This window comes from Balaenoptera borealis (genome assembly GCF_965194805.1).
Source record: "Balaenoptera borealis genome assembly, chromosome: X".
Classification (NCBI taxonomy): Eukaryota; Metazoa; Chordata; class Mammalia; order Artiodactyla; family Balaenopteridae; genus Balaenoptera; species Balaenoptera borealis.
The window spans coordinates 90,468,653-90,482,887 of record NC_138881.1 but is presented as its reverse complement, the minus strand read 5'-3'; the positions used below and the strand labels follow the sequence as shown (position 1 = coordinate 90,482,887).

General features: G+C 36.9%; 1 protein-coding gene across 3 annotated transcripts in view; it reads right to left on the bottom strand.

Annotated features, from left to right (window-relative positions):
* Positions 1–4,674: 4,674 nt before the first annotated feature.
* RADX (RPA1 related single stranded DNA binding protein, X-linked) overlaps positions 4,675–14,235 on the bottom strand; it is a 64,036-nt gene continuing 54,475 nt past the window's right edge. For all 3 annotated transcript variants that reach the window (XM_082377114.1, XM_082377116.1, XM_082377115.1), the window contains 2 exons: positions 13,734–13,901; positions 4,675–6,284 (listed from right to left, as the gene is read on the bottom strand). In XM_082377114.1, coding sequence (XP_082233240.1) covers positions 6,154–6,284; positions 13,734–13,901 — 299 coding nt within the window. In that variant the 3' untranslated portion in view covers positions 4,675–6,153. The remainder of the gene's footprint in view (positions 6,285–13,733; positions 13,902–14,235) is intronic.

Below are 14,235 nucleotides of genomic sequence, written 5' to 3'. Positions count from 1 at the left end.
GAGCGTGGGCTCTAGGCACTTGGGCTTCAGTAGTTGTGGCGCGTGGGCTCAGTAGTTGTGGCTCACGGGCTCTAGAGCGCAGGCTCAGTAGTTGTGGCGCACGGGCTTAGTTGCTCTGCGGCATGTGGGATCTTCCCGGACCAGGGCTTGAACCCGTGTCCCCTGCAATTGGCAGGCGGGTTCTTAACCACTGCACCACCAGGGAAGTCCTAGTTGTAGTTTTGACAGATTAGCTGCTGTCATTTTATTTCAACCTCATCGTGCTTCAACTTCCAATCTATAAAGGTCTGATGTTTTATTTGTACTTTAGGTGGTTCTCTGAACATTTTTGAAGTTATCTTAAAAACCAAAAGGTTGTGCAAGTGCTGACACTGCAACAACTAGTGTTATATCCTCAGGAAAATAATAACCTCTCCTGGACTTTTTCTTCTTTTACACAATGAAAGAGGTTGGGTTAAAATTTATCTATCAAGTCTTTTCCGGATCTGCCATGCTAGAACTCTATGAAAATGAAAGTTGTTTCAAAGCTATCAATTTTTAATTTTTCCTTATCAGAACAATTGAAGAGGAAGCTGCATCGAGAGCAGATGAAACTATAGCACCTAGATAGGAGGTAAGTTCAAAGTACTGGGTGAAGCTTGATCTCTAATAAAACTAACAAGTGCTTGAAACAGGACTATATACCAGTGGTTTTCAAACTTGTCTGCACATTAGAATCATCTGGGGGAGATGTTGACTCTCTTGACGCCCAGGCTACACTAAAATCAGAAACCTGGGGTGGGGGTGGCACGTAGGCATAGTAATTTTTAAAAATTAATTAATTAATTAATTTATTTATTTATTTTTGGCTGCGTTGGGTCTTCGTTGCTGCGCGTGGACTTTCTTTTTTTAGTTGCGGTGAGTGGAGTCTACTCTTCATTGCCGTGCGCGGGCCTCTCATTGCGGTGGCCTCTCTCGTCGCGGAGCACCGTCTCTAGGCGTGCGGGCTCTAGAGCGCAGGCTCAGTAGTTGTGGCGCACAGGCCTAGCTGCTCTGCAGCATGTGGAATCTTCCTGAACTAGGGCTCGAACTCGTGTCCCCTGCATTGGCAGGCGGATTCCTAACCACTGCACCACCAGGGAAGCCCAGGCATAGTAATTTTTAAAACTCCCCAGGTGATACCAATATGAAGCCAAGTTTGAGAACCACTGCTATGTTTCAAACATTTAATACTACTGGACTTTTTCAACTACTTGTACCTTAATAAATATTAAGTATCTTAGCAAAGGTACACAATATTAATTAAGGCATAGAGAAGTGAATCACTCATCTCTTAAGCAAGGAACATTTCAATTTTTTCCATATGATTGAATAACAGCTATGGCAAACCTACCATTTAAAGATGAGGAGGACTTCCCTGGTGGCGCAGTGGTTAAGAATCTGCCTGCCAATGTAGGGGACACGAGTTTGAGCCCTGGTCCGGGAAGATCCCATGTGCCATGGGGCAGCTAAACCCGGGCACCACAACTACTGAGCCTGCGCTCTAGAGCCCGCGAGCCACAACTACTGAGCCTGTGTGCCACAACTACTGAAGCCTGTGTGCCTAGAGCCCGTGCTCCGCAACAAGAGAAGCCACCGCAATAAGAAGCCCGCGCGCCGCAACGAAGAGTAGCCCCTGCTCGCCTCAACTTGAGAAAGCCTGCACGTGCAGCAACAAAGACCCAACGCAGCCAAAAATAAATAAATAAATAAATTTATTAAAAATAAATAAAAAATAAAGATGAGGAAGTACAGGGCTGTGTTTCTAATAGAATACAGGTACCCCTTGATTATTCATAGCAAACTTCCAATTCTGCCTTGGGTGACTATGACTTGGTGTATGTTCAAAAGAAATTAATTTTAATATTAGCCCAAGCCAAATAAAAGAAATAGTCACAAGGCCATATCCAGCTACAAAGGAAGCAAGGAAAAGTATTCTTTGTTCTAGGTAGCCATGTGCTTAGCTAAAAATGGAGAGAACTACTACTATAGGATAGGTATTAGGGTACAGCTAGCAGTCTCTGCTAACCTTCTTATAATCCATTCTCCTTCCAGGAGACAGTGACCACTCTAAAACATGAATCGAATCAAGGCATATCACTGGCCACAAACCACTTAATGGCTTCCTAGTGCTCTGAAGATACATACTAAAATCCTTACCATGGACTATAAGGCTCTGTGTAATTTGCAAGAGCCTTTGCCTGTCTGTTTGTCTCGTCTTGTATCCTACTTTCTGCACTCCAGCCATATCAGTTCTCATTCAAGTTCTCGAGCACACCTTGTGCTGCAAGGCCTTTTCACCTCAAGTTCACTTCCTCAGGAAAAACTTTCCCAATGCCCCCCCGCCAGCTTCCTTTGTGAAATTTATCTTATTTATTTGTGCAATTATTTGAATGTCTTTCTCCTCCACAACACTGTAAGCTTTATGACAGTAGGGGCCATGTCTGTTTTTGCTTGTATTGTATTGTGTTCCTAGTGCCAACCCAGTGCTTGCCATAGAGTGGGCATTCAAATACCTTGGATATATGCTGCAATAACTGGGCTCATTATTTTATGAGCCCCAGGATTTAGAGAAGTTTATCTCACAGTAATCTACTAGCTGAAAATTTATTATTATTCAAACGTTTCACTTTGTGCTCAAATTAGAGTTTAAAGAAACAGACATTGGAGTTATAAGCCCAACCTTAAAATTCAACTGCCTTGACAATTTTACATTAAATCATTTAGTCTTTTTCTGTTTCAGTTTCCTATCTACAAAACAGATATTAAAAACCTTGTTAGGGGCAACTCCTAGATCTTAAGCGACTAGAAGTCACATGCAATAATCTCAGAATAGCATCAGAAGTACTCAAATTTAAAACAAAAGGTTACTTGATTTTCAATGAAAATGTGCATATGATTAAAAACAGCTAAAATATTTCAGATTTCTGTTTTGAAAAAAATACATATATGTATCAATCACTGAAAAGGCAACAAATTAGGAAGAACATCAGCAATAAAAATAACTGGGATTTAAATATTTCAATTTTTTTTGTTATAATGAGCTGCTATAATTGATAATGGTCTAATCATAACTTTAAAATGTTCTTCACAGAAAACCACATTTTCATGACACACATGATAATAACACAAAGACATTTTCACAGTTCTAATAACTATATTAACATACCAAAAGAATCATACAACTGGATGGGACCATTATTTTGCAAATTTTACAAATAAGAAAACTAAGGCCAAGCAGTTTAAGTGGCTTTCCTTAAAGTTCCACAGGGATTTAGGGACAGACCTGTGGCTAGCTTTAAATCTGTTTTTTCAAAATCTACTTTTTATTTCTTTAGTATAAAGGAAAGCAAAAACTTAGGGCTAGAAGTGGTATCAACATAACAGTGTAAGAATGAGGGATAATATTTAGTGGGTGGTGTGACCTAGACCAAGTTTTTATCTAATGTTTCCATTTTGGAGATGTGACACTAATGTAACATGACTTGACTCAAATATAATCTCAAATAACTGAAATCTTCAGATAATCCCCAAATCTAGTTTTACGTATTCATTTTAACCCTTTTCCCTAAAATTTCCTTACTAAAAACAACTGAAATAACAACTGAAATAAGCTGTACTAAGTAATACATATTTCACCTCCCATCAATTTACCTGCAAATTCATGGGTAGCAATGCTTAAAAAAAAAAAGGAACTGTACCTGAAAAGGTAACTAGTAAAATAGCAACCAGCTCAATTATAAACCATATAAATGACTTCAGAATAATAGAATTGGTTATAATCTATAGTCCATGTTGGCAGAAGGTGTCTAGCTAAAAACATCAAATATTATTAGTGTCACCAAATAAGGGTTTCAAATTTTTTAAAAGTCCTTGTCTTAATATGAATAAAATTAATGCAGGATAATTCCAACAAAGAAATAAAAGTGGCAGGATAAACATGTACTCAGATTCTTCTTTTAATAGTTTATCAAAGGATTTCAATGTGTAGATCTCATGTACCATCTAAAATTAGAAACTTCAGTGAAAGATTGTGGTCTTGTGGTAGACTATGTAATATTTCATAACTTACTGACTGATTTGTTAATATAAAAGTGACACCACAGTAGTATATTTGTGTTGCTTTGGAAAGAATCAACACATACTGTCACTTGAAGATAAGGTCTTCTGATGTAGTTTGCTATTTTTCTTAGGAAACTGCCACAGTAGCTATCCAATTTTGCCATAAACTGGAAATGTGGACACAGATGTTTAACTCCAAATTTGGATAGAAACATTACTATAATATAAAACAAATTGCCATGGAAGTTGTTTTTAAAGATCCTAAATCTTAATAATGAGTTCATATTTCTCATTCAATATAAGGACAAAAATTACACCTGTTAAAGTGCGTAGTTTTGCAATCTCGGCCTGAGGTTTTTTAGTCAATAGCCATTTAAGTATTAACTTTTTCCCTTCTCCAACTTTTATGAGGCACTAAAACTGAATTGCCTGTTAAAGTTTATAATAGCTTAATACGAAAGCCCAGATTCTGTTTGATAAACAACAGTTTTCAACCCATATGGAAGAATCATATTGGCTCATTTAGCAAGCACGTGTAGGTCTAACATAGGCCAAAAATATGAAGGAAAAACATCAAATACATTCAAAGTGAGATAGGTTTTAACTTCTTTAATAATACACTCAAAAATTTTTTTTTTGTCTTTTTTTTTTTTTTTAATTTACTTATTTATCTTTGGCTGTGTTGGGCCTTCACTTCCGTGCGAGAGCCCTCTCTAGCCGTGGCGAGCGGGGACCCCTCTTCATCGCGGTGTGCGGGCCTCTCACTGTCGCGGCCTCTCTTGTTGCGGAGCACAGGCTCCAGACGCGCAGGCTCAGTAGTTGTGGCTCACGGGCCTAGCCGCTCCGTGGCATGTGGGATCTTCCCAGACCAGGGCTTGAACCCGTGTCCCCTGCATTGGCAGGCGGATTCTCAACCACTGCGCCACCAGGGAAGCCCCCACTCAAAATTTTAACATGAGAAGGATTCCCTATTTTAATTAATGTTTAAACACAATTTTAAAGAACAAAAGATTGAACACATTTATGAAAAAACTGTAGCATCTGTCTTTAGGTTCATGATGCCCAACACATTTAAAATGTATAGCATATGAAATTACAGAACCACAGGGCTAGAAGGAAGCCTACAAGTTAATAGCTTAACCACAATCGAATTCATCTTGAAACAGTACTTTTTAACTCAAGTGATGGTCATTTTGGCTCATCTAACTAACCACGTAGATGTCAATCACAGAATCTTGCACATGTGGAATGGCCATTTACAGTTAAAGTGAAGTAAGATAGACAACCAGAATAAAATCAATTCCCTTAGCTACTCTTTTATACTTTCAATATGAGCATTTAAAATGTTAATTTGAGATAAATTTTCACTATTTAAACTCACATTACATGTACCAAAATTACAAATGAACATAGCAAGAATACAGACATACTGTAGCCTCTGGCTTTAAGACCACACACTGGTCAAAACATTTAGAAATTCAAAGGATATGAAGTCACATTAGGGAGTAGAAAACCTTAAAACAATTTAATTTAGCATGCTCTTTGTACAGCTGACCAAACTAAAGACCAAGGCAAATGGAACATAACAATCCATGTGTGCTTTTGAAAATGATAGAAACTACCTTGGTTTTGAGAAATTCAGGTTGACCACTTTAGGAGAATTTAATCCTCAAATCAGCAATTCAAAATTTCCCATTATAGCCGAATAAAAATGGAAGGATGTTAAATGTCCATGAAAAGTTACTCTTAAGTTGGGATGCCTTATGCTGAGGCTTTAGGATAAAAGTATACTTCACAAATAGAACAGTGAACACAAATTATCACAAGTCAAGATAACAGTCATATAGAAAGAAGTAAGATGAATTTTCCTGATACACACAAATTGTTTCAATGACCTTTCCAAAGAATGAATTTAAAATGAAGTGTGTTAGCTCCAAATACAAGATGAACATAAAACCACTTAACTTGTAATATTCTTTCTGAGAAACAGTTACTGAAATTACCAACAAAATGACAGAATATCTTTAAAACAATGCCCTCTTTATAACCTTTAATAATTTCATTTGCCAATTTTTAAGAAGTTTTATCTGGTCTATAAATTTTGTGTAAATAGACCTCTGTTTTATTTTTACCTAAATTACAGATATCCAAGATACCGACGATATGCACTTTATCCAGTTCAGCTGCTGCTTTTATAATATCACCTAAAAGTAAAAAGCAGATGGTAAGTATTGTAAAATAGTTAAATATTTACTTGGATTTAGTATCACATAAGCTGATTTTTTTCTTTTTTTCTTTTTATTTATTTATTTATTTATTTATTTATTTATGGCTGTGTTGGGTCTTTGTTTCTGCGCGAGGGCTTTCTCTAGTTGCGGCAAGTGGGGGCCACTCTTCATCGCGGTGCGCGGGCCTCTCACTATCGCGGCCTCTCTTGTTGCGGAGCACAGGCTCCAGTCACGCAGGCTCAGCAATTGTGGCTCATGGGCCTAGTTGCTCCGCGGCATGTGGGATCTTCCCAGGCCAGGGCTCGAACCCGTGTCCCCTGCACTGGCAGGCAGATTCTCAACCACTGTGCCACCAGGGAAGCCCCTGATTTTTTTTCTTATAATTAACAGTGTCTCTCATCTTCTCCCTCTTCCCGCCAATTCATCACACACATTCATCAAAGTTATAATATAGTAATTTCTGCCAATAACAGTGAATACATCAAACAGATGCTACCAAAAATGTCAAGATACAGGCTGGTACTCCAAAGCCTTATTTATTTGTTTATTTATTTATTTATTTAGTGAAGCAAAGTAAATCTACATATTTTCAAGGTCATTTAGGTGCCAAGTAAACAACTTCTTACTACCCTTCAATGAAATACAAAGATAAATTTTTCTATTTTGAAATTCAATCATCAATTATTTGCAAAACTTACAAGACATAAAGCAAAATAAAAAAAAGAAGCTTCTTTTAAAGTATGTTTCCTTTTAAGTGGCTTTATTAACTAACACTTAGCTTTGGATATTCTTAAGAAGCTTTATCAAGAATGGATCGGGTGAGTGACATTGATGAAAATGGCAGAGTATGGAATTTCAGGGCTCTGTTCCTCCACTAAAGCAACTTATAAGCTGGCAAAAAACTCTCAGATCAACTTTTCCAGAACTCTGGAATCTAGACAAAAACTTAACAACTTGGTGAAAGATTAATGAGGAAAGAAGCTGTTGCACTGTGGTAAGAGTGTGCTGTGGTGTTTTAAATTGCCCGCCTACTCCCCAGATCAGTAGCAGCCATGAAGATGGCAGCTCGTACTCTTGGTGCAGGTTGCTAGCACCAGAGGGAGCTACGCAGACCTTATTCTCAAAGATGTGGTTGTGTATTTTGACCTGTCAGGCAGCTCCCTCAAGGTCAGATGCAAGAGCTTGCTTGTGTTTCACCCAATTTGGAGCATCCCATGACTAGGGTAGCTTTCCCAAAGGCTTTTGTTGAAAGCATATAAAGGCAAAAGCATTTGTCAGAGCAGATAGGGCAGGGTATAAAGTTGGGACAAGCAATAGACAGACCAAAAAGCCTGGGGAGGAAGGGGCTGGGGAAAGAGATACGTGGGGGAATATGGGCTTTTAAGAGCTCCTGTGTATTCCAAGGAATCAAGAAGGCCACATGTATGCCCAGTGCTGGATGCATGTTCAGAAAAGGCCTGAGAAAACTCTCATTGTTCACCTCTGGCTGACCATCAGTCTCTGTAGAGCAGGAAGTGAGGGCTAAGACAGAGTCATAAACATCTTGGCTAAGCACTGAAGGAGTGCCACAACACAGAGCCAATCTACAAAAAGTGAGAAAGTAATGTTTTTCTTTTCTTCTTCTTCTTCTTGGCTAAAATGGTATTTAAGGAATCTCTTTCAAAACACTAACTGACCACTACCAAGCTACTGTATCACAGACTTCAGTGGTTACACATGACAAAGACCTCATTTTAAACATGAGAAAACTAAAACATTTAGAGGTTAAGTAACTTAAGCAAAGTCACAGGGTGACTCTAATCCAGACAGTGTGGCATCAAGGCATGGGCTCTTAACCTTTTGTGCTAGAGCTACATCTCTACAAAATTGTGACCAAGGGCCAGTAGTGGATCTAGATTTTGTGGAGCTTGAAAGGTATACTATTTGGGGGCCCTCTTTATGAAAGAAAAAACAAAATACAACAACACACACACACACAAAAAAAACCCCAGAAGGGCTGTGGAAGGGATTTACACAAGTGAGAGCTCCTCAAGCTTAGGCTTCATCAGCTGCACAGGACAGTCACATCTGCTAGGCATGTCACAAAATCTGATGAATGATTTAAAATTGTGCAAGTTCACTAAAGCACAATGAATATAATAACAACTGCTGGTACTATATAATTTTCTTCTTCTTTGAGTGGGATGGACTTTAATCCAGATGCTTTGGAAAGATTTCAAGATCTTCAGATTTGATGCTAACAGCAGAAACCCAAACCTTAATAATTCTAATTGTCATCATATCATTCTACAAATAATGACTTACGTAGTACCTGCAACATAACGTATAAGTAAGCCTTCTGTTTAGGTAACTCTGCCTACTTGTGTAAATGACAACCTCTCTGCGCCTCAATCTGCTCATCTAGTACCTATATCATAGGCTGTTGTGAGGATTAAATGCATGTAAAAGCATTTAGAATGGTAGCTGACACATAGTAAGCTCTTAATTAAATGCCAGCAACCATCATTTTCTACTTAAGAAAACCTAGTATTAAATTACAATGTTATTATTTACATTACAAAGGAATTGTTTTAAAAGGATTATAGATTTTACCTATAAAATGAGCTTCTCTACATGTCAATTTAAAATGTTGGAATTACTAAAATTGTACATTTTTAGGAACATCACATATGCAGAAGGTGAGTGTGACAAAGGCAATGCTGTGTGTTTGCCACTCCATTTCCTCTTCATGGTCACATGGGAGACAAAGTGTTCTGGCCTCCCTTGTAGTTAGCTTGGGATCATGTAAATAAGTTCTGGCAAATGAGAATGTGAGCGGAAATGATGTGGCAGTTTGGGTCCAACAAAATTAAAAGTCAGTGTCTCCTTCATCTCTTTCTTCCTCTGCCTAGACAACCCTAGAAGCCATTTGTTCCTGTTGGAGGTGCAACAGGATGGAAGCATGCTGGATTCCTGAATCACTGCTGGGGAGAAAGCTAATAACTGATTGCATCAGACTTGACTTGAGCAAGAAATAAATTTTTACTGTATTAAGTCACTGAGACTTTGGAATTGCTTTGTACTGCAGCACAGTCTAACCTATCTTGTAATATAGTGTGGTATTCCTGCCTCTGAAAATAATATCGGAAACCCTGATTATCCAGAGAATAATAAAATTATTTCTTACATGTGTTAAAACCTTTCCATATCATGTTATGCTTCTGAAATGTTTATCAATGGAAACAATGCTTTCAAAGAGGTGGGATATATATATGTGTGTATATGTGTATATATATATATATATATATATATATATATCTCCTTGTACTTCATAGTTAAATATAATACCAATTACAACACCATAACAGTAAGTATTATTAAATAAATGATTTGGGAACTATGGCTAATCCCTTGGAAAAACATTAAGCTGGATCCTTATCTCATTCTCTATACCAAAATAAATTCCAAATGGATTAAAATTTTAAATTATAAAAATGAAGCCATATTATCAAAAGCAAAAAATCCCCCAAACAACCCAATTCAAAAATGGGCAAAGGACTTAAGTCGACATTTCTCCAAAGAAGATATGCAAATAGCCAACAAGCTCATGAAAAGATGCTCAATATCATTTGTAATTAGGGAAATGCAAGTCAGAACCACAATGAGATACTGCTTTAGGATGGCTGTTATCAACAAACAAACAAACAGAAAATAACGTGTTGGCGAGGATGTGGAGAAATTGGGATCCTCATGCGTTGCTGGTGAAAATGTAAAATGATGCAGCTGCTGTGGAAAATGGTTTGGTTGTTCCTCAAAAAGTTAAATATAGAACTACCATATGACTCAGCAATTCCACTCCTAGGGATATTCTTAAAACAATTGAAAGTAGGGACTTCTTAAACAGGTACTTGAATACCAATACTCACAGCAGAACTATTCATAACAGCCAAGAAATGGAAACAACCCAAATGTCCATCAGCAGATGAATGGATAAACAAAATGTGGTACATACATTCAACAGAATATTATTCAGTCATAAAAAGAAATGAAATTCTGATATATATTACAACATGGATGGATCTTGAGGATATTATACTAAGTGAATAAGCCAGACACAAAAGGACAAAACTGCATTGCTTCACTTATATGAGATACCTAGAATAGGCAAATTCATAGGGACGGAAAGTAAAATAAGAGGTTACCAGGAGCTAGGGAGAGGGGGGAATGGGGAGTTATTGTTTAACAGGTATAGAGTTTCTGTTTTCGGATGATGAAAATGTTCTGAAAATGGGTAACGATGATGGTTGCACAACATTGTAAATGTACTTAGTGTAAGTGTACTGAATTGTACAATTAAAAATGGTTAAAGTGGTAAATTTTATGTTATGTATATTTTACCACAGTACAAATTATATATGAGTAAAAAAACAAAGCTATAAAAGTATCAGAAAAACACACAGTGAATTAAAAAAAAATCTTGGACTGAGTGATGCCTTTTTGAGTATGACATAAAACCAGCCGCCATAGAAATGAAAGATTGATATATTTGAGTACATAAAAATAAAATTACTTAAAATATCAAGATTCCCACTGAATAAATGTCAAACTGGTAAAAGTACTGCAACACACAATAAAGGGTAAATTTCTTCAATATGCAAAGAGAACTTACAAATTAATAAGAAAAAGAATGCTCATGGAAAAATGGAAAAAATAAAGCTAGCATAGAAAGTTCATAGAAAGAAAAAATATAAATGGCCAATAAACATAGGAAGATATTCAAGCTTAGAATAATTAAGATATGCAAATGAAGATAATGATATAATACTTTTTTGCCTATCGTCTGCCAAAGATTAACAAGACTGATAACACCTAGTATTTCTAAGGGTGCGAGTAAAGTGGCACTCTTTCTTTTGGTTAAAGTGTAACTTGTTATAACCTTTTTGAAGGACATTTTGACAATATCTACCAAAATTTTAAATGCATATATCTTTTGAGTCAGTGACATCTAAGAATTCATCTTACAGATGTGTAAGTGCACAAAGATTATATTATATACATACACACAGATAGATATACTCATTGCAGTACTGTTTGCTAATATCAAAAACATTTGGAAACAATCTAAATGTCCATCATTAGGGGACTGATTAAGTAAATACAGGTATATCTACACAGTGGAATATTTATAGTTACTAAAACGAAAAAGGTAGCTCTCTCTATACTAATATGAAAGTTATTCAAAACACAGTGTTAAAAGGAAAAAGTAGGTTATGAGACCATGTTTACTATAATTCCATTTGTGTGTACTTAAGAGAGAGGGAGAGTGTACGTGTATGCGTGTGTGAGAGACAGAATATACTGTTATATGCAAAAATAATTTCTTAAAGGATTCAGAGAATACTGGTTACCTCCAGAGAGTGGGTGAGCGGGTTGGCAGAAGGGGATAGACCTTCAAAGGCAGGGAGGGGAACTTTCACTTTTACCCTGTGCCTTTTGGTATTGTTTGAATTTTTAAATTGTAAACATGTATAGCTTTTATAATAAAAAAGAAACTAGTTCATAAAAATGTTTAAAAGATGATACCAATGTTATACTATAAACCACTGCATTACATTATTCTGTATATTTTTATCTTTCAGTTTGTAATTATGGAGGGAATAGAAATGTTTTGAATCAGACTGATCTGGGTTTAGATCCTAGCTGTTACCCATGCTGGTGAGTCTCTCTGATTTTCAGTCTAATCATCTATAAATAGGGGATAATAATGTTTACCTTGAAAGTCTCTTGTTAGGATTAGTTGTAACTTATGTAAAATGCCCAGGCACAATGCTTTGCACAGAGCTAAACGGACACTATCATTATGTCATGAAAAATACGGTATTCCATGTTCAAAACAATTCACCTTGCTTTTGATTACATCACTTTTCTCTTCTAGTGATTCTTGCCCTTCATGTCCCAAATACTAACTGCTTTGGCAGAATGGTACCAGGTATTTTCACTTGACCATGTTAGTGACTGCTGGAAGACTACTGGCACTAGCAACTAGTAGATACCTGAGGATTTTGCCTTGATTTTTTATATCAATAATAACATACACATATAGCAGAAGAAACGTGACAGAAGTGGATACTGCATGAAGCAAGAACATGAGTGCACAAATATTTAAAGTACATATTAGGGCCCTAATTACGAAATCCGGGTTACTGTAAGTCTAAGGAGCTGAAATGTAAGAAGTAATACTGCAAGTTAACTAATATACCATCTTTAAAATGGACTGTGGAAAAATAAAAAACCTCATCTCTTACAAAATTAGATACTCAAGTTCAGTTTGCGGTAACCATTACTGCCAAAAGTTACTTCATCATCAGGTACAGCTCATAAGACTTGTTTAAAAACAACACCCACTCAAGGGTTTCATCAGCTTAGAAAGATCCACCACAAAAATCCCAAGATAATAAAGGCTTTCTTTAAAGCTTTTTTAAGTGTAATATTCTTATAAGCTCAGTGAAAATGGCTAGAAACTTTACCACATGCTTAGGAAACAGAAATGACAACAGAAAGTGAATAGGATAATTATAATTGGACACATAATTTTACTGGTATATAGAAATGATTTAAAGTTCAGGATATTATGTAGTAGTCTAAACAATTAGTCGGTTGAAGGGTTTCACTACTGGGATTACGTACACTCCTAGCAGTCCTGAAGAAATTTATTGCATAGCACTTGAATAACTGAACATTTATAAGAGAAAACAACTGTACTGTACTATACTATGGAGGTATTGAGATTTCAGGCAAATGTAAGGTGAAAGGCCTGAATTAAAAGGAGAGAAGAGTAGAAGTTGCACCGCTCCATGTGCATACCACTTAGGTCTAATGAATACTTACATTTAAAAATGTATTATAGGGCTTCCCTGGTGGCGCAGTGGTTGGGAATCTGCCTGCCAATGCAGGGGACACGGGTTCGAGCCCTGGTCTGGGAAGATCCCACATGCCGCGGAGCGACTAGGCCCGTGAGCCACAACTACTGAGCCTGCGTGTCTGGAGCCTGTGCTCCGCAACAAGAGAGGCCGCGATGGTGAGGGGCCCGCGCACCGCGATGAAGAGTGGCCCCCGCTCGCCGCAACTGGAGAGAGCCCTCGCACAGAAACGAAGACCCAACACAGCCATAAATAAATAAATAAATAAATAAATAAATTTTAAAAAAATGTATTATAAGAGAACATTCTTAATGCCTGCCTGGAATAGAAACCATTAATCTATCCAATTTTATTTAAAAAAATATTCTCATTTATTAAGTCTTTGGGTACTTTTACCTAATAACTCTTTAAACTATACCAAATGTTAAGGCTAGAACTATTTATACAATAACATCTTAAGGTTAGGACTGTTTGCAATATTAATTAATTTTATTTTCTGAGTGAAAAGATCCTGAGATTGTCTTACCTGTAAGTGCTCTTGGACCTTGCAATTTGTCATTGCCAGTTAATTCCTTTGGAAACACACAGCTGTAATTCATGCAGGTTAATAATGTCCCTATTTGAGATGTTCGGACATCTTCCGGAGAATACTCGGGGAGGAATGCAACACTGATTGCTATATCATGATTCAGACCTGTTAAAGAAAAATCACACTTTATTAAAAGTGCAGTGGGTTAGTACATGGTGCTAACGTGGCCAGATTTGCTGGTTTGATCCGCACATGTGCCAAATAGCTTCAAAACTGTAAAAAAAAAAAAACTTTCAAAACTAGGAACTAAACCCTTTCCTGTGCAAACATTTATGAATACATGCTATTGGTTGAAAGAGGAGACACTTTGGAGCAATCTATCTCCACCGCTGGAAATAACAATCCCAAATCTTTTAATATTGACAGAAGGCTTAAATTTCAATATCCAGAGGATAGCCTGGACACATAAATGAAGACATGTAGGGTGTTTTCTTCATCA